Source organism: Sus scrofa, chromosome 5 (genome assembly GCF_054392235.1).
Source record: "Sus scrofa isolate SSC_HxYL_T2T_F1_AM1 chromosome 5, Sscrofa_HxYL_maternal_Yorkshire_Landrace_v2.0, whole genome shotgun sequence".
In the NCBI taxonomy this organism is placed as follows: Eukaryota; Metazoa; Chordata; class Mammalia; order Artiodactyla; family Suidae; genus Sus; species Sus scrofa.
Window position 1 is genome coordinate 11,064,227 of NC_139387.1, and position 20,035 is coordinate 11,084,261.

The window sequence follows — 20,035 nt, forward strand, 5'->3', positions numbered from 1 at the left end:
GGGTCATCTTCCAGCTGCTAACAAGAATGCCAAGGATTAGGTATGAGATGCCGGGTGCGAGATGGCCGTGGCCTCGTTGGATGGGGAAGCGGCACCTTGATTTCCTACACCATCCACTGCGCAACTTACATACCCCAGTCGATGCCAGCCCCTTCCTGGCCTTGCCATGGGCAACATTCACTGGTGACCAGCTGTGGCTGGTCCTGAGACCTTTCTTTACCCCAGTTTTGCCCTAGGCTCTTCTCTTTCAGGTTCTTTGCATAAAGGGTCATTTATTCTTTTCTGTCACATTTTCCCCTCAACCTGAATCTCTGTCTGCACAAGTTTTATTCTTTATTCTTATTGAATGTTCCCTAAGGTTGAGAACTCTCCTCCCCAATTTTCCTCCAACATATTTTGCAAAGAAGATAACCCTAAAAAAAAAACAAAACCTATTCAGGCATCACTTCAACACTAATAACAGCAACAATAGTAATAACAAGAATAACTAATCATTCATTGAGTGCATCCTTTGTGCTGAGCACTGTCCACATGCTTTCCAGCAGTTAGTTCTTATTTAATCTTCACAGTTCTGAAGGTATGGACTATGATACCCATTATCTCCATCCTAGGCTCAGAGAAGTTAAGTAGCTTGCCCAAGGTCACACAGCAAATAGCAGAGTTGGGAGTCCAAGCCACGCTTGTCCACCCCCGAAACCTGCGCACAGCCTTCCACTACATTAATTATATTGACAATTTTTCCTTGGCCCCCAAGTCTATAAATAAATTTCTTTGAGAAAGTTGAAGGCGAGGCTGAGCAGAAATTGCTGTTTGTACTCCATGCATGAGGAAGTCTTCAAAACTTTGAAGCTTAAATTAAGAGATGCTCCTTACCTGGGGTGGGGAGGGGGCGGGGAGGGCTGCCTGGTTTTCCCACTGCTTTGAAAACAGAAGGATGCCTCAAAATGCATGGACAGCCCTCTCTTTGTGGTTTGTGGAGGGGAGGAGGTGAATATAATTCCTCTCCCCAGCCCTCTGCCTAGAGGGCATTCCCAATCACATTCCGCTTGTCTTCAGGACTCACCTGATTTGTCACTGCCTTTAACAGCTCTGCCACCTCCCACCCTGCTCCCACCTGACTCACATTCCTTCTCTGCTTCCTTCCACAGCATCTCCACATGCCTCCAACACAGCATCTTCCATCTTCTCTGTTGCCTCTTTCCATTTCTGCCTCCACCCCCAGCCCATGAGTTCCCGTGTCCATTTCATCAACAAAATGTACTTAGTCTGCTACACGCCAGTTACTGTCTTAGGCTCTGGGTTTACAAAGGTGAAAAGACACAGCCCCGATCCTCAAGGAGCTTATGCCCCAGAGGGGGATGCGAGGCTCCCCGCAAGCACACACAGGGATGGCGAGATTGTTCCAGGAAGAGGTGTGAGAGGTCATGGGTGTCCAGGGGACCACACAGGGTTTCTAGTATTGCTGGAGGACCAGGTGTGGGAGGAGGTACAGGGGAAGGTATTAGTACTGAGAGAGGGATGAGACTGGACAGAGCCCCCCTCATGAAGGGACAGCTCATGTGAAAAGAGGCCAAAAAAAAGAATTTTGAGAAGGAACTGCTCTGATCAGTTTTGCATTTTAGGAGGATGGTTCAGGAAGCCATGTGAAGTAGAGGTGAGAAGAAGAGGAGGACAGAGCAGGAAAGTGACAGTTGTGTAGCCCAGCAAGTGATGAGGCAACTGACCCAGGGCAAGGGCAGTGGGGCTTCTGAGCAAGGGAACAGACATGGGAAGAGCCGCAGGACCTGGGACTGTCCCTTGTGTTGAGTAAGGTGTGACAGTGAGTAACCTCCACTGAGAAGGGTCCAAGAGGAGAAATTTGCAGGAAGAAGATTGTACCCTTAATCTTGGATAGAGTGATTCCACATCTGTGTTTCCAGGACCTGGCACATAGTAGGTGCTCAGTCAGTGTTGAATGGTGTTGAATGAATGAATATAAGAAAAAAGAGATCATGATGCATAGTAATCTCAGGGGTTTTTTTTTTTCCCCAGCACCATCGTGATTAAAGTATGCGATATGTTCTGGCCAGGCCTGGAGTTCTCATGAGCTCTAGCATCTGACAGCCTGGGTTCAAATCCCAGCCTGATCACCCACCAGTTTTGTGACTTTGGACAAGGAATTTCCCCTCTCTAAGCTTATTTTCTCATGTGTAAATGGGGAACATTGTATTTCACGCATGCACTGGTTGTGAAATTTTAGTAAGATGCTCCATGCAAAGTGCTTAGCAAGATGGCAGTACATAGTAAACACTCGATAAATGCCAGATACTGTTATCACTGGGGGTGTTTATTATTGATTAACAGTTGCAAACGATGACAGCAAGTGAGTTGTGTTTGGCCCTCTAATGTTCTGCAATGTTCTGCAAACTTTCCTTTCAAAAGCCCTGTCTTTGGCTCCCTTGGCGGGGGGGAAAAAGTGATATTTTTGTAACCCTGGACCCTCTTCCTGCTGGGCAGCAACCCACAGGAGCAGAGCAGCCGATGTCCTTCCAGGTGGGGCTAGTTCTCTCTGCAATTCCCCACTGTCCTCCCCACTCCCGAGTGTCTTTTGAGGCTGCTGAGCTCCTTTGGCCCTCCCCTGGCCTCTGCAAACGCTCCTTGCTGCCAAAGGCAAATGACAGGCGGAGTCTTTGTCTTCCGAGGCCTGAAAACGTAGGCAAAACACCACCAGCCCAGGCAGGTTATAGCAGCTAACAGAGTGAATAAAGCCATGCATCTGGAAATAAATGCATAAACATCCAACATTTCCAAGCAGTGCTTGCTGATAAGATTCCGGTGGACGGCGAGGCTCGTCTGCTCCCTTTAACTCAGCATCTCTAGAGTAAGTGGTTGCTTTTTAAAAGAAGAGACGCTCACCCATTTTATGCCCCGCTTACAGCTTCTCTTTTAGAGGTTGACATTTTCTGACCTTGACCCCAGTTCGGGAAGTGCACCCTGTCGTGCTGACCACGTGATGTGCTTTATTCAATAACTAAATGGCAGACGCCAGAGAGACAGTCCCGTCGTCTGTGCTGACTGAAGGGAGGGGGCGGGGGCATTGCTGGAGAAGGGGGATTTTCAACTTTAAATTTTTACCTCAGAGGACTTCATAGAGAAGTGAGGAATTTCAAGAGTTTCTCGGTAGGGAAAAAAAAAAAAAATTGCCTAGCAATGGCTCAGAAAGGACACAAACGTGCAGTTTGATCTGAGAGAATGGTCAGATCTGATCCAATCTGACAGTTTTGGAGTGGTTGACATGTCAGGCTCTGTGCCAATGTGGGGCACACAGAAATCAGTCAGCTTCTCTGCAGGGTGGTCTGTCCTGATCCCCCACACAGCTGACAGCACCCATTTTCTTCCTAGTTTCTGTTGCCTATTTTTTTTTCCTCCATCACGGTTCATGTTCTCTGAGTTTGTCTACAGTGTATATTATTCCTTTCCCAATCAGAATATAAGCTCCGTGAAACGAGGGTCTTTTTCTGTCCTATTTACTGCCATAGACCCAGAACTAAGATCAGCACCTGGCACCAAGTAGATACTTAGTCAATGTTGGTTGGATGACAGACGACATACCTCTGCTCTGAAGGATCAAGGCTTAGAAGAAGAGCCAGGCATGTACTGAAACCACTCCCACTGAGCTTAGGCACTGGGAAAATGCAGACAAAAGAGGAACTCTATTTAGGGAGGTTGGGAAGGAGCCCTAAGGAAGTGCCCTCTGCAGTGGGTTTTGGAGGATGAATAGGAGTTTGTCAAGTAGAACAGAGGAGAAAAAGCACAAAGCAGACAAAGGAAATGAAACCGCGTGAGGCTGCCTCCCAAAGAGTAAGGTCAAGGAGACAACAGAGCACAACTGGGTCTAGAGCAACACCTCCCAAATTTTTATGTGAGATCTTGTTGAACTGCAGATGCTGATGGTCCAGGTGGGGGCTGAGCCTATGTTTCTAGCTCCCAGGTGAGGCTGATACCACACTTCAAGAAGCAAGCCTTTGGAGCATGGCCAGTGGGCTCTGGTGAGCATAGGTCTAAATCCTACCTCCACCACTGGCAGCCTGGGCCTTTTTCCTCACCTCTGAGGGGACGATGACAACCTTCCTCCCAGGCAATGAGTAAATTCAGAGTGTCTGATTTTAGTAAAGCCATTAGTTCCATCCTGAGCACTTCATGTCCGTATGTTTCAGCTAATATTGTCATTCATGGCTAAAGGTGCAGTGTGAGAGGGAAGGATGATTTTCCCTGAGAGCTAATGTTGTTTGAGGGTCTCCTGTGTGTTGGGCCCTGTCCTGAGGACCACTCCCATGTCACCTTCTGCAAGCCGCACAGCACTCTCCAACATGGGTGTTATACCATTCTCACTTTGCCAGTAAGAAACCAAAGTTTGTTCGTTGCCTATTGCTACTGTAACAAATGACCACAAACCTAATGGCTTAAAGCAACACAAACTTATTGTCTTACAATTCTGTAGGTCAGAACTCTGAAATTGTTCCCACTGGGCTAAAACTGAAGTGTCATCAGGGCTGTGTTCCTTCTGGAGGCTCTAAGAGAAAATCTGTTTCCACGCCTTGTCTGGTTCTAGAAACCACCCACTTTCCTTGGCCAGTGGCCCCTTCCTTCCTCTTCAAAGCCAGCAGTGTCAGAGTCTTTCTCATGCTGCAACCCTCTGACACTGATTCTTCTGCCTCCATCCCCAGTTTCTAAGGATGTTTCTGATGCCTGGATAATCTGTCTACCTTAAGGTCATCTGATTGGCAACCTTAATTCCATCTGGAAGTGCTTAAGGAATTCTCCTAATGTCACAAGCTAAGAATGGTTCCCCTGGAATGGATTTTAGAGCTTGTATTAGGAATGATTAGATCTGACTACAAACAACAGAAAGGGAAAACGAACAATGGCTTAAATCAGACAAAAAGTTTTTTCTCTCCAAGGTCAACCAATCTGGAGACTTGGATAGAAGGCTGGTCTGGAGGCTCCACAAAATGGTTAGTGATTCAGGCTCCTACCAGATCCCTGCTCCACCATTTGTAGTGTGTGGCCTTTGACCTTCAGTCCAGTATGGCTGCCACAGCGCCAGCCATTGCCTTCACATTCCAGGCATCAAGGCAGAGGATGGCACAAAGAAACAAAGGCAAAAGTCACTTCTCACATGGCCCTTAAGGAGGTTTCTTAGAAGATTTCCCACAATATTTTTGCTTCCTTGTTAACCAGAAATTTGTTATGTGACCACACATTAACTATAAGGAAGTTTGGAAAATACAATCTTTATTCCAGGTGGTCACAATGAGAGGTTCTGTTACCAAAAGGAAAGAAAAGGAAAGAAGAAAGGCAACTAGCTGTGTATCCGGGGAGCTCTCCTTATGACCCAAGAACTTGAAGCATGGAGAGGGAAGGGACCTGGTGCCACGGAGCCAGCTAACAACAGTCCTGGGACTAGGACATGGCCCAGTCCCAGTCCAGCTTTTAGCTTCAAGCACCTAGCACAGTGCCTGGCAAATTGGAGGCGCCGAGGAACACTTGTGGAACTGAAGGAACTCTGCCATTCCGCTGCCCCAAACATCCCCTCTGGACCACACACTCTGCTGCTACCTCTTTAGGGCAGATGAAATCCTACCTTTGGGAGGCCCAGCTGACTGCACTCCTGGTCTCTTTATCCTCCTTCCACCCCGTTTACATCCCTGCTTCTACCCTTGGATAAGCTCTGGGCTTTTCTATCTGTCCCACAAAAGCACATGAAAGGGCAGGAGGATTTGGCAAAAGAGAGGCCTCAAATAGCACTGAGAAATGGGGGTTTCTTCCTCTGTAGGATTTTCTCTCTGACAAGGAGACAGACATCTGCTTAAAGATGGAGCTTTATATCTGGGGTGGATTGTGGCAGGAAACGGTTTCCTATTGTCTTGGCATTTCACAGTGTTCGTTTTGACACAGTGAAAGGAGGGATGAAGGCTGATCAAAGCCAGAAGCCACGTGGCCACTCTTGACTTTTTCCCACGGGCTGCAAACGCCAAAGGAGCTCCCCCGTGGGCATCTGCCACCCTGGCCAGTTCAGAAGGACAAGATCTGGGCGCGCTCCCCCCGACCAGACAGTAAGAGTGGGTCTTGAGATAGGTGGGGTTTGCCTCTGTGCCCCTTGCCTGGCATGGTGCCTGGCATGCCGCAGGCACTTGGTTAAGAAATTGGGAGATTGGCCAATTAGTTGAAATGAAGCAGCTATGGAAGCATCTGGCACATGGTGGTCTCAGCAAAATCTTTCGTTGAAAGAAGTTAGAAAAAGAAGAAAGGACAGATGGAGGGAGGAAGAGAGGGAGGGAAGATAAAAGAAATTGGTTGGAGTCTTTGCTGGCCATGAGAGAACAGGCCACTCTCCTGGCCTTGGTCCTAAAATAGCAAATCCCTCCCCCCAGGACCAAGTTCACAGGAGAACACGAGAACCTGGCCTGGAAGTTCCGTTTCCAAGGGCTTCCCCTCCAGCTTGAGAGCACTGTTCCTTTGGGGCTTCCCAATGGGCCTCCAGGCTGTGGTACCTGGCACCAGGGTTACAAGGACGTGGTCAGAGGCAGAATGGGTGGGGTGGCTGATGAGAGGGAAAGAGGGGTGCAGGGGGAAAGGAATCTATCCCCTCCCCAACGCCTAAGTCAGAGGTTTTTCAAGCCACAGGAAAGCAGGAGATGGGGTGGGAAGGATGATGGGAGGTAGAAGCCCAGCGTAACAAGGTTAGCGGTCGGGGGTGGGAGAGGAGTGAGAGCATGGAAAGGATGGGCAGAGGTTGCCTAGGCATGAGGGCTGTCCTCTCTCAGAGCAGATGGAATACAGGGCGTGGCGGGCCGAGAGTTTGTGACAGTTGGTCTGAGGGAGGAGGAGCAGCAGCAGAAAGCAGGGAAGGGCCTGCCTCTCCCCAGGCAGGGACAGACACCCCTTCCAGCCCTGGAAACTGCGCTGGAGGAGAATGCGCTGAGACCCAGAGAGTAGAGAGAACTAGCACCCAGGCAAGCAAATGCCTGTGGACTGAGCAACGAAGCCACAGAGCCTGTGGTCAGGACTCAGGCTAGAATTACAGGCCACAGGACAGGACCATATACCGGAGCAGCCTGGGACCACAGGTTTTCCCTAGAACCCAACTACTTCCCGCTCCAGTTTTCCCCAGTTTGACTGGGCAGCAGGATCCAGCAGAAAGAGCCCTGTTGTTTGGGCATCTGATGGGCCTGGGTTTGAATCCTGACTAGTTCTGCAACCCCAGGCAGGGTGGTTAATGTCACAGAACCGCTGTTTCTTGTCTGCAACAGGAATAATAATGCTTATCAAGCAATGAGTTATAAAGATCAAAATAACCTGTATAAAGAATTTGCACACAGAGCAAGGGCTCAAAAGACAGTTGATGTTGTTTTTAGTCAAGGTTTCCCACCCTTCAGTATTTGGGGTACAACCTGCCTTATTTGGGGCTTATCCAGAAACCAGCCATATTGTTATTAATCGAATACATACCTTTAAACTGATCCAATGTTAGCCTCATCCTAAGCAGTATTTAAGGTATCACTGATTTGATGCCGTGGTTAGATTTCTGACACACATGTAAAATCCTCAACTTAAATTCATTTAAATATTCATCCACAGGCCAACAAAATTCATCTCACATACCACAATAGCCCATCATTCACTTTGCAAAAGCCCCATTGTGACTAATAAACCATCCCCTGGGTTTGAAAGAGATGGAGAGACCAGTGTCCCTCCATCCCCATTACTCATCAGCTTTTTTCTTTAGATGATAAAAGGGCAGTGGGATGGAAAGTGAAGAGAAGGTCAGAGGCCAATCCACAAAAACTGCTTGGACTACAAGAGCCGCTCTGCAGCATCAGGCACCCTTGGCTCCAGTTTGGCCAAGTCTTCCATCTAAAACAGACAATGGTGTGGACAACAGCCTCGGGGGGGACAAGGGATGTGAGCCTGCCTCCCTTGTCGACACACCGGCTGGAGCTGGAGGGTATTCCCTTCGTCTTCCTGCAGGGCCTTCAGGAGCTGCTCCCTCCCAAGATCACCAGAGAGGAATTAGCTCTTTCCTTTGCATCAGCCAGAGGTGAAGGGATTTCCTTCTCTATGCTAGAGTTTCAAATATAGAGGGATTTGCCCCTAGTGTGAAGAGAGAGGGACTATGAGATTTCTCAGTAATGAATGTGCCCAGGGAGAGAAGAAAGCGAGCCGTTTTACAAGTGGTGACTGTTTCGCAGGACAGTGAGGTCAGAAAGGGTTGGGGGGAATTTAGGGTGGGTTTGAAAATAACATGACCCACAAGCTCGAGAGCCTCAACAGTTAGGAGTCCAGGTGTTGGGTCAGAGCAGAGGGACACAGGCATGTCCTTCTCCACCTTAGGTCCTGACTCAACCTCTTCACTGGGCTTCAAGTCCCTCATCTAGAGAGCACGCTCTGAACTTGAAGTGTGATTGAACTTCACCCCTGAGCCTGTTTATCATGAAGATCCAGCACTGTCTTGTTAGAGCCTAGACCACTGAGAAGAGATGGCGATTTCTGAAACAGTTGAATGAATCCACACATTATTAGAGATATAAACTAATTTCTGCGCATTAACATGGGGGCCTGGAAATGAATCACAGGGTCTGTGCAGCCAGGAGTGGAGAGGCCAGGCAAGAAAGACAGGGAGCCTCAAAGGAGAAGCCAGAGCAGCACGCCTTCCCTTTGGAGGGGCCTGAGCGATCAGGAACTAGTTGGCTCTAAGAGCCCCCTTTGGGATGGCAGGCGTGGGGGAAGTAAGCGTTCTCACAATGAAGCTGATGGGATTTTAATAGCCAGACAGATGGTCTGAGAAAAAAGGAAGATTTTTTTTCAAATGAGGGAAAACACTTGCATAGCTTCCCTTCAATTAACACAAAGTGAGAGCCCTCCGCGTCGGGAAGATGTATCGCCATTATTCGTATTGTCAGTTTGGAGGTCTCCTTTTTAATAATTGCATGATTGAGCATCGATGATAAACTGGGGTAGTATTTTCAAACAAATTACAGAGTGTATCTGTCCACTGACTTTCAATGCCGTTATTATCATTTTGGCTTTATTGGATCTCACAGTTTAATAAGGATCCCTAATAATTGTGGTGGTGTACTTATGTATGCAATCAAACATTTATCACTTATTGGATTTTTAGTGGCCATTCTCTTAACGACTGAAGTTTCCATACAAGCCACCTGTGGGCAGCCAGCATTTCTCAAAACGTGTATCACAAAACCTGGGAGGAAGGGGAAATGCATAGAAAAAGAAGTCTTCAAAAAAAAAGAGAGAGAGGGGAGGAAAAGCAGGAAAACAAGACTTATTGAGCACCCTCCCTGTGCCAAATGTTTTCGTTTTATCCTCAGAACAACATGCCAAATCTGCTTTAGGATCCTCAGCCGGCCAGTGAGGAGGCTGAGCAGGTGAGAGATTAATAACTTGCCCAAAGTCACACAGCTAACAGGTGTAGAGGTGAGAATCGGGTTCAGGACTCCCTCTTTGACCTCCTCACTCCAGCATGGGGCTTCCTTCTCTAAGTGTCACCAAACTGTGGTCACCGTCCCCATCCACGGAGCTGGGCTCTCTCATAGGGCTTCTGCAGTGAGTAGAGAGGCAGCAAATTCACGAGAGAATTCTGCCTCCTGGTCTGCCTATGTCACCATTCCCTAATCCAATTATCAGATTCTCCTAACGGCTGAACATTGTAAAGATAAGATGAGGGTAGAGGTCGAATTGACGGCCAAGAGCCTGCAGCCCAGGCATCCTCTGCCTGTACCAGAAATGCCGCCACAGAAGAGGAAGTGATATTCCACATGAAGTGTCTGCGGACCAAGCGAACACTTGCCAAGGGCTGCCCACATCGGGAGCTACTGCGTGGACATCATCTCCCTCCATTTCCACAACGTTTTCCTGCACGGCAGTGATTACCACGGCGCAGATGAGAAAACTAAGACCAGAAGAAGTTACATGATTTTTTTTCTAGCTAATCATTGGTGGACTTGGGATTTAAACCTTAGTCCACACAAGAGATTCCAAACATTAATGGTCAGTTTTATTTCAGCCTCTGGGTCATGAATTTTGATAAAAGACAAGAGGAAAAAGTAGGAGAGATTAAGGATATGACCCGAAAAGAGACTGAGAACAAAGGTGGCTCAAAGGAAATACAGATTTTGTTCCTTCCCTGTCCAAAAGCTGACACTCAAATTCAGTTCAAGCAGGCATTCACTGGATGGCACCAATGTGTCCACCACGGTGCTAGAGCATCCGAGCATCCGCAGCTAATCAAAGAGATGGATTTACTACCCTCTTCCATTTTTGAAAGCTCTTCTCTAAATAAAGAGTTGTCCTCTATTTCCCATAAAAAGATAAAGAAATTTAGTTGCTCTTCACCGTCCCTTTTCCCAACAGGGACAGTCTGGTATCTCTACTAGGACATTGGGAAGCATTTTCTATATTCTCAGGTTACTTAAGGCTCTGAGAACTAAACTGACTGCAAGTGATGGTGGAGGAATGAAGAAAAAGGAAAAGGGAAGAATCACAGTATACAACCAAAAATAGAAAGAAAATTATTGGTAGATAGATAATTGATAGGTGATAAATAGACTAGACAGATGATAGATAGATAGATAGATAGATAGATAGATAGACAGACAGACAGACAGACAGTATATAGGTATGAGCAGGTCTTGAGCTTCTAATTTATGAAGAAAACAGATTTAAAAATTTTTTTTTTTACTTTTTAAGGCTGCATGCGTGGCATATGGAGGTTCCCAAGCTAGGGGTACAATCAGAGCTACAGCTGCGAGCCTACGCACAGCCATAGCAATACCAGATCTGAGCCACGTCTGCAACTACACCACAGCTCACGGCAACACCAGATCCTTCACCCGCTGAGCGAGGCCAAAGATCGAACCCGCAACCTCATGGTTCCTCGTTGGATTTGTTTCTGCTGCACCATCATGGGAACTCCCAGATAAAAACTTTTCATTCCTAGTCTTTATAAAGGATAACTTTATAAATTAAGAGGTTGACAGGAGAAAAGAATTTCAGAGGGAAGGATCGGGATTAGAGCTGTTCAGTGGTGGTGATGACAAAGGTCATTGTAACTGTGACGAAACTGGTGGTGACGGAGGTGGCGGCGATGCTGCTGCTGCTGATGGTAATGAAGAGGTGAGGACGAAGGTGGGGTGATGATGGTGATGATAACGAGGAGTGACATCAAAACAATGGCGAACGTTTGGCACACGCTTCACACTATTCAAGGCCTTTCAACTTGCATCGCTTCATTTTAGAAGGAAAACCCTGCCTGCAAGATGCTGGATTTTTCAAAACAACAAGACTTTCTAATCCTGCTTCCACCCTGAGTGTCATCCCAACTCAACCAAGTTCAGAGAAAAAGAAGAGTGCAGTGGGCTCGTTCTCCATCAAACATAAGTGGACAGTTAGACAAGGATGAATGGACAGTTATGGAAACTAGGGCAGTGCCACAAAGCCCTCTCCCGTCTTCCCTCAACCCATCACTCCTGCCCCAAGGTTATTCATCCATATTCGTGCCCAAAATTGATAGTACATAATGCCCTTGTCACCTGATAGCTGTTTAGTAGCTTTTATAAAATGCATAAATGATTGTGGTCTGGTTCCAGTGGATAAATAAAAATCATTTGCCATAATTGAAACCTATTTACTTTTTAATTAGGTAGCAGCCGAGAACAAGGAGTCCGTGGAGAGCCATCTCCTATAACCTCTTAAGGAGTCCTACTGACATAGTGAGGGGGGTGTTCGGTGGCTGATGCGTTTATTTGCTCTTTTCTACATTTTCCTACAAAGGTCTTTAGCCCCTGACTGTCAATCCATCCCCACTTCACCTGAACTATTCACACATCAGATATTTTGAAAAAAGAAATTTGAAAATGCTGACAGATATGCTGTCAAAAAAAAATGATTTCTTTAAAAATAACCTAATAACTGAATATCAGATTAAGGCGCAGGCAGCTGTGCTGTTTCCTCTGGCTATGCCAGGTGCCGCAGTAATTCCCTGCTCTGGGTTGTGCTGCAAACTTTCTTCGGGAATGTTGGCTGGACGTTCTGGCAATGACCCAGACCATGTGTCCTCAGGAAGAGGAGTTCAAGGACAGTGACGATCTGAGTAGGGTTGAGGAATGGGAGAATCAGGTCACATCACATCCCTACGAGTGTACCTGGGGAGAGAAAATGTTGCTGTGCAGAAGTGAATCTGTTTCTTCAGTATTTTTAGAGAAGGGGCTGGTGGCCCAGGTACAGGAGGAGAAGGTAATGGTTCTGGCTCTGGTCCATGGGGGTGGAGGGTGGGGAACAGGTGTGAATGACTAGCATGGAGGTGGAAATTGGGTCAGATCTGTAGTGTGGGGAGGTGTAGGGGGAATGTTATCGCATGTGCATGGGGAAGGATGGAGGCAAATTGGGTCACGTCTTTGTGGAAATGATGAGAGAATTGGGTCAGAACTGTGGGGGAGAAGACTCGAGAATTGGGTCGAGTCTTTGGATAGAAGGGGGAATTGGGTCAAGTATGAATGTGTGTGGCAAGAGGGTAGTAGAAGGTGATATAGAGAGAGGGCCGATTCTCTAAGCTCGAAGGGGCAGGGGAATGAGGAAGGAGCTTGGACTCCATGGACAGGGGTTAAAACTCGAACTTCTGAGTTATGGTCATGGCCTCCCAATTCCATGGACTTGCTCGCTCCCCTCATATGATGTTAGACAACCTAAGATTTTCCTGAGCCTACCCTAAATTGGGTGTCCCAAGTCTCTGCCAGAACAAAGTGTAATTCATTCTTCAGCACTTTGCAAGCCAACCCAGACCTGGCGTTTGGGGAGGTAACAATTCCATAACTTGATGTGGCCTCATTTTCCCTGGACCGTACGCCTGGTGGGCAGACGCCTTCCCTTTGCGTTTGTACTCATCAACAAACTCAGCACCAATTCTTTGTCCCAACCACTGGCATCATTGCATGATCACCACATGACTTGGAGCCTCAAAATATATTTTGTAAATAAGAGCTCAGTAATAGGTTCATTTTAGAGGCCTCCAAACTGGCTTTGTTCAAATCCCTGCAATCACGGGGCAGTGGAAGCCCAGCAACCCTCAAAATTGTACTTGAAAGGAATGTACTTTTATTAATTAACTGTGCTCCCATTGGCTACTTGGTTGAACAGGACTATTCTCAAAGCCAAAACAGAATGTGCAATTCACAGCTCTATCTGCTGTGACACTCTACAGAGAAAATTGATTAAATCCACAGAACTTTATTACGATTGAACAGAGCCACGGGGTCAACACACGCCAGTATATATTTCTCTGGTAATTTTAGCTTCATTTATGCCCATGTGGATTAAGTAGGGTTTCTATTGAAGCGTATAGTACACCCATGACCTGCCCTGTCCTCTGGGGACCTATGTACGGAGTTATAATGAATCTGCTCAGATAGGGCCACAGTGGTTAAATCTGCATTTCGGCTTCTTCTGTGAATTCCCTTCTACTCATACGGATCACAGTGATTATGGTATAAGCTTGTAATAGGCTTCTGCGGCATATGGACCTTTCTGACCCATCACAGAGGCTAATATATGTGTGGGCAGTACAGGGGTGGAGAAAGCATATCATTCCCCTTGGACCAGAGAATGCTTCAAGGAGAGACCAAACCATCAATGGTTCCTGTTCTTACAGTGATATTGGTGGCAATTTTGGAATGACCGGGATAGATACCTGACGAAGACACGTTTAGATCAAATCATTGGACTCCGCTTTTTCTTGACTCTTGGAGTCTTTGGTTATAGAAGGAGCTTTCAGATTCTGAAAGCCTTCGCCAGGAAATGAAGAGCGAGAAGAACGAAAAGGGAGTCGTTCCCTCTGCAATTCAAATCAAACCTTCAGTTTCTCCAGCAGAGTTATTTTAAGTCATTCATTATTATTTTTGCTCTGAAGCGGAGGCTGTTTGATACTGTAAGATTGTTAGGACCAGAGAGAGTAAAGAGGACACTGAAGTATTATTCCTACTGAAATTCCAGATGAATTTGGTGCTGACAAAAGATTTTTTAAATACACACATGTGTGCATGAGTGTGTGTGCATGCGCGCACACACACACACACACACACACACACACACACATACTTCCTATTACCAAAAGCAGAAAGAAACAAGTCTTCCGATAGGCAGCTGAGGGAAATGAGGTCCCTGCCATTTTTCCAGGCCACTCTCCGGGGCTGGCCCAGCAGATGTTCCCAGTAATGGGGTAGAGGAAGTGGTGCTGGATGTGGAGGCTGAGAATCTGGGCTAGAGGCGGTCTGCATATTCCACTTCTGAGCACAATGACCTTGAGCAAGCCTCCTTACCTCTCCAAGCCACCACTTCTGCAAAACAGAGGCGGCAGGTAACACCTAACATTTCAGGAGCAAGCCACAGCCTCCAAAGCCCTGTCCCATATAGTCCCTCACGTCGGTCACGTGGCAGCCCCATGAGGAAGGGGGTGTCAACATGATTCTCTAAGACCTGGGCTCCATAAGGTGGATCTGAGACATAAATGACTTCAAGTAGAAGCCAGCTGGTGACTTCAGCCCAATGGGTTAGCCTCTCTGAGCCTCACGTTTCTCATTTGCAGAATGAGTGCTACTGATAGCTGTTTCATGAGAACCTGAACTGGGATATACGTGTGACACAGAGTAGGGACACATAAATGGCAGCCATGTGCATTAGTTGCAGGTGGCAAGTGTGCCTCTCAAGAGAGGGCCATGGCTCCAACCAGAGAAAGATCTGCTGCTGCCAGCCAAGATTTGGATTTCGAGGGACTTGTAAGGTGGTCATAATTAAAAGTCAAAGTGCAGCTCCGGGGAGGGGAAGAGCAACTGTGTATGCGAAAATGCAGATGGGGCAGCAAATATTCTGTCTGGCCTTCCCATGAGATAGTGCAGGGGAAGCCCATTCCATGAAGGATGGACCCACACAGTGGCCTTGGTATCCCACAGGCCAGGTGTGATGGGTACTCATGGGCCACTACCCAGCCCCGTGGACACAAATCAACTGCACTTCTCAGGGGTTTCTAAAATTAGGGGCGTGGCCACGCCAACCTCCTAGGGTCATTCTGAGGATTTAGCTTGATCGTGCTGATGGCACATGTCCATAAAAACAGTGGTTGCTCTTATAGCCCTGTTATAGTCGGTGCTGTTAGTGGTAGTAACAGACTATTAAAACCAGCCTTTCTTGTAAATCAACTATACTTTAGTAAAAATAAAATAAAATTTAAATATATATATATTCTTTTAGACCCTAAAAAAAACCCAGCCTTTCTTTTCTTCCCTCTATCTGTCAAATATCTCCCTATGGAGAGAGAAAAGGTAGGCCAGGATGCTACAGGCACCGGGCCACAGGTGGAAGGCAGAAAAGAAGCACAGCAGTGAGGGAGCTGTGAGCTGGGCACCTCGCAGCCCTGGCCCTGCTGTGACAGTCACGCCTTCCACTGGCAGCATGATATCAGGACGGTAAGGGAGCGCAGCAGGTCCCATGGTTGTTTGATGGGACGGAATTCCTATACCCCCTATCCTTACAGTGACACTCGCCTTCTTGGAAGAACTTCCAGCTCTTTGAAAAAAGTCAGCATAAAAAAGTGGAATGTGTGTGTGTGCGAGAGGATGGACTTCACTCCCACCTGGCTTTAGCATCTGATTAGAGCTTGCCTGCAGGGTCGGAGAAGGAGAAGAGGGGGAAGAGCTATTAATTTTGGATCCCCCACCTCATCAATTATTTTATTTCATCCGCCTACCAACCCTATGGATAATAAGAGTGAGAACTTATTGAGCACTTACTATATTCTAGGCAGTTCTTTTTTTTTTTTTCTTTTCTTTTCTTTCTTTCTTTATTTATTTTCTCTTTTTGCTGTTTCTTTGGGCCGCTCCCGCGGCATATGGAGGTTCCCAGGCTAGGGGTTGAATCAGAGCTGTAGCCACCGGCCTACGCCAGAGCCACAGCAACGCGGGATCCGAGCCGCGTCTGCAACCTACACCACAGCTCACGGCAACGCCGGATCGTTAACCCACTGAGCAAGGGCAGGGACCGAACCCACAACCTCATGGTTCCTAGTCAGATTCGTTAACCACTGCGCCACGACGGGAACTCCAGTTCTTTTTTTTCATTGTATTGAAGTATAGTTGATTTAGAGGGTTGTGCTCATTTCTGCTAGACAATAAGGTGATTCAGTTGTACATGTACACGCATGTATACATGTATACGCTTTCAGATCCTTTTCCCACATAGGTTACCACAGAGCAATATAGCATTACCTGTGCCCTATAGCAGAACCCTGTTGGCCAATAATTCCATATACCTCAATGCCAGGCCCAGTTCTAAATGACTTAATTGCAGCACCTCATTTTAATCCTCAGAACAACACTTTGAGACAGTTCTTATAATTAAACTTGCTTTACTGGTGAGGAAATTGAGGCTCAGGAAGATTAATTAACTTGCTCGAGGCCACACAGCCCATTAGCAGAGGGCTGGGATTCAAGTCTGGCTCCAGAGCCCCCAGGGTGCCCTCTCCCCTGTAGTGGGCAGAGCATGGTCCAGGGACTCAAACTTCTCATGTACAATGCAGCTTTTTCAGCAGCTTACCCTAGTGTGGTTTAAGAATTAAATGAGGGACAAGTCTATTCTCCAAGTCCATGATTTTCTTTTCTGTGGAGATGTTCATTTGTGCTGCATATTAGATTCCAGTTATACTTATATCATATATTTGTCTTTCTCTTTCTGACTTATTTCACTCAGTATGAGAGTCTCTAGTTCCATCCATGTTGCCGCAAATGGCATTATTTTGTTCTTTTTTATGGCTGAGTAGTATTCCATTGTGTATATATACCACATCTTCCTAATTCAATCGTCTGTCGATGAACATTTAGGTTGTTTCCATGTCTTGGCAATTGTGAAGAGTGCTGCAATGAACATGTGGGTGCATGTGTCTTTTTTAAGGAATGTTTTGTCCGGATATATGCCCAGGAGTGGCACTGCTGGGTCATATGGTAGTTCTATGTATAGATTCCCAAGGTACCTCTATACTGTTCTCCATAGTGGCTGTACCAGCTTACATTCCCCCCAACAGTGCAGGAGGTTCCCTTTTCTCCACACCCCCTTCAGCACTTGTTATTTGTGGACTTCTTAATGATGGCCATTCTGACTGGTATGAGGTGGTAGCTCATGGTAGTTTTGATTTGCATTTCTCTAATAGTCAGGGATGTTGAACATTTTTCCATGTGCTCGTTGGCCATCTGTATATCTTCCTTGGAGAACGGTCTATTCAGGTCTTTTGCCCATTTTTTCCATTGGGTGACTGGCTTTTTTGCTGTGGCATTGTATAAGTTGCTTGTATATCCTAGAGATTAAGCCCTTGTCCGTTGCATCGTTTGAAACTATTTTCTCCCATTCTGTAAGTTGTCTTTGTGTTTTCTTTTTGGTTTCCTTTGCTATGCAAAAGCTTGGCTACCCAGGGGGAGAGGGAGGGAGTGGGAGGGATTGGGAGCTTGGGGTTAACGGATGCAAACTATTGCTCTTGGAATGGATTTACAATGAGATCCTGCTGAGTAGCATTGAGAACTATGTCTAGATATTTACACTGCAACACAACAATGGGAGGAAAAATTATGTATACATTTTATGTGTACCTTGGTCCCCATGCTGTACAGCGGGGGAAAAAATTTAAAAATTAAAAAAAAAAAAAGAATTAAATGAGGGAGTTCCCGTTGTGGCTCATCAGGTTAAGAACCCAACTAGTATCCATGAGGAGGCAGGTTCCTGAGGTCCCTGGCCTTGCTCAGTGGGTTAAGGATCCAGTGTTGCCACAAGGTGCAGTGCAGGTCACAGGTATGGCTCGGATCTGGTGTAGGCCAGCAGCTGTAGCTCCGATTCCACCCCTAGCCCAAGAACTTCCATATACCACAGGTGTGACCCTAAAAAGAAAAAAAAAATTAAATGAGAATGAGTGAGGGTATCCCAGGTTTATCCCAAGGAGGCAGGAGCTAGAAGGTGTGAGGTAGCTTCCCCGAGGTCACCCCACCCCATGCTCAGAGGTGGTAGAGCCAAGAACACAGCCTGGCCTGAGCCCACCTCATGTCAGCCAGGGCCAACATTAGTGCAGATATCAGCCCCAGTGTGGGGACTAAACAGGCAGGCTCTTCCATTGGCCAAGCCTGGGCACCACCAGGCCAGTCTCCTACTTGATCAGAAGGGCGGGAGGGCCACCAGATGCCCCCAGGCCAAAGACTCATGAGCCATCAATGCAATCACGTGGGACCCCATAGCCAGATCACCATCTCCCTCTTACTCACAGGCACGTCCTTTCTCCAGACGCACACTACCTCCTGTCCCACTGGCCTGAGCGTTTTCATGCCTGGAAGTGACAAGGAGAGAGGACACATGTGAAAACTCTATAAGCTGTAAGGTGCAGTCTTGTACAGAGGCTGGGACCCCTGGATGGAGTCCACACCCTTCTTTCCCTATTGCGTTCACCTTTCTCCGGTCCTTTGGCAACAGTGTGGCAGAAAGGCGCCCAGCTCTGGTTTGCTCTCTCCCAGCCTGGGACCCAAACTTCTCTCCCTTCTCCTGCTTCTCATCTGCCTGCCCTGCTCTGGACTGCTCTTTCCACTGGAATGACCCCTCCATCGAGATGTGTTTCCACAGCATTTAAGAATTTGTAAAAGAGATCAATATGTGTGTTCCGCAACATGTCATTTTTGTAGGCAGGCTATGATCCACATAAAAGTTTTACAGATAGCTCTGACATTATTAGAGTTCAGAGAATTCAGCTTCCAGCCTCCTCTCTCTTCTCCTAATCCTTCCAACCTACTCAGATTGATCGACTGCCTTCTTTCCATCCCTGGACCCCCTTCCCTGCCCCTATCATTCTTGCTTCCGCCAAGATTCATGAATTCACTCCTTCGACGTGCTCTATTAAGGTCTCATAAAGTGCAGCTTTGTGCTTCGGGATCAGAACAGTCAGCAAGGTAGACACTGTCCTGAGCCCACGCACAAAGCTTACAGGCCTCAAATTTGCTTCTCAGACTTCACCATGCATGAATCACCTGGAGTCTGGTTCAAATGCAAATTCCGGTTCAGCTGGTGCAAGGTGGAGCCCTACTGTAGGGAACCTAGTGATGGTGATGATGCGGAAAGCAGGAGGGTTGCTGGGAGCCTGGGGAAGGAGAACTGATGGTGTGAAGTGAGAACTGGAAGGGAACTGAAATTGCTCCCAGGTTCAAGGTCACCCTCAACAAGCTGGGAAATCGGACATCTTAAAACAAGCTAACTCGAGTGGCTGCTATTTGCACAAAGCCTCACTGAAGCCGCCCCGTGGAAGACTCCTCATTGCTTGTGGCTTCTCAGCCTCCTCCCACCCTATTCAGAGGTAGTCCCTTCCTGGATTCCCCTCCACGCTTTCCCAACAGGTGTATCTTCAAGGTCTGTGTTCACCTGTGTTCTTATCTTAGGTCCAAACGTCTTTTCCCTTTCTGAGAATTGGGTCTGTTTCTTTCTCCCCACCCCTTTTCAGGGAGGGCCCTTCTTCATTCCCTCTTGTTGAGGTTACCACCACCTTACCCCTTCCTAGCTCCGCTCCTCATCCCTAATCTCTTATCTCCTGGAATGTACCTCGTTCTCTTCTCTTCAAAAAGGTTGGCCGCTTTGCCCATGAGTGGAAGTTTCTATCCTGGGCAAGCAACTGGGAGAAACTGGAGTCCCCTCCCCCTTTTTAACCTAAATGTCTTATTGAAGTATAGTTGATTTACAATGTTTCAGATGTACAGCAAAGGGATTCAATTATATATATTTTCTTTTTTGTTATGGTTTATTACAGGATATGGAACATATCTATACAGTGCTATACAGTAGGACCTTATTGTTTATCCATTTTATACGCAGTAGTTAGTAGCTGCCAATCTCAAAGTCCTAATTTATCCATCCCCTTCCCCCTTGAGTAAACACAAGTTTGTTTTCTATACCTGTGAGTCTGTTTCCGTTTTGT

General features: G+C 46.9%; 2 protein-coding genes across 7 annotated transcripts in view; one reads left to right on the top strand and one right to left on the bottom strand.

The window, feature by feature from the left end:
* CACNG2 (calcium voltage-gated channel auxiliary subunit gamma 2) overlaps nucleotides 1–20,035 on the top strand; it is a 118,914-nt gene that overhangs the window by 10,332 nt on the left and 88,547 nt on the right. The gene's annotated exons all lie outside the window — the stretch shown is intronic.
* LOC146403132 (uncharacterized) overlaps nucleotides 1–20,035 on the bottom strand; it is a 109,412-nt gene that overhangs the window by 7,424 nt on the left and 81,953 nt on the right. For 4 of the 6 annotated variants that reach the window (XR_014803077.1, XM_084955452.1, XM_084955453.1 and 1 more), the window contains one exon: nucleotides 18,345–18,406. Coding sequence is in view for 3 of the 6 variants with exons in the window: in XM_084955452.1 (XP_084811578.1) it covers nucleotides 18,345–18,406 (62 nt within the window). In the remaining 3 variants the exon portion in view is untranslated. Of the gene's footprint in view, nucleotides 1–18,334; nucleotides 18,407–20,035 lie in introns of those variants that run through there. The other 2 variants (XR_014803078.1, XR_014803079.1) reach the window with 1 other exon arrangement.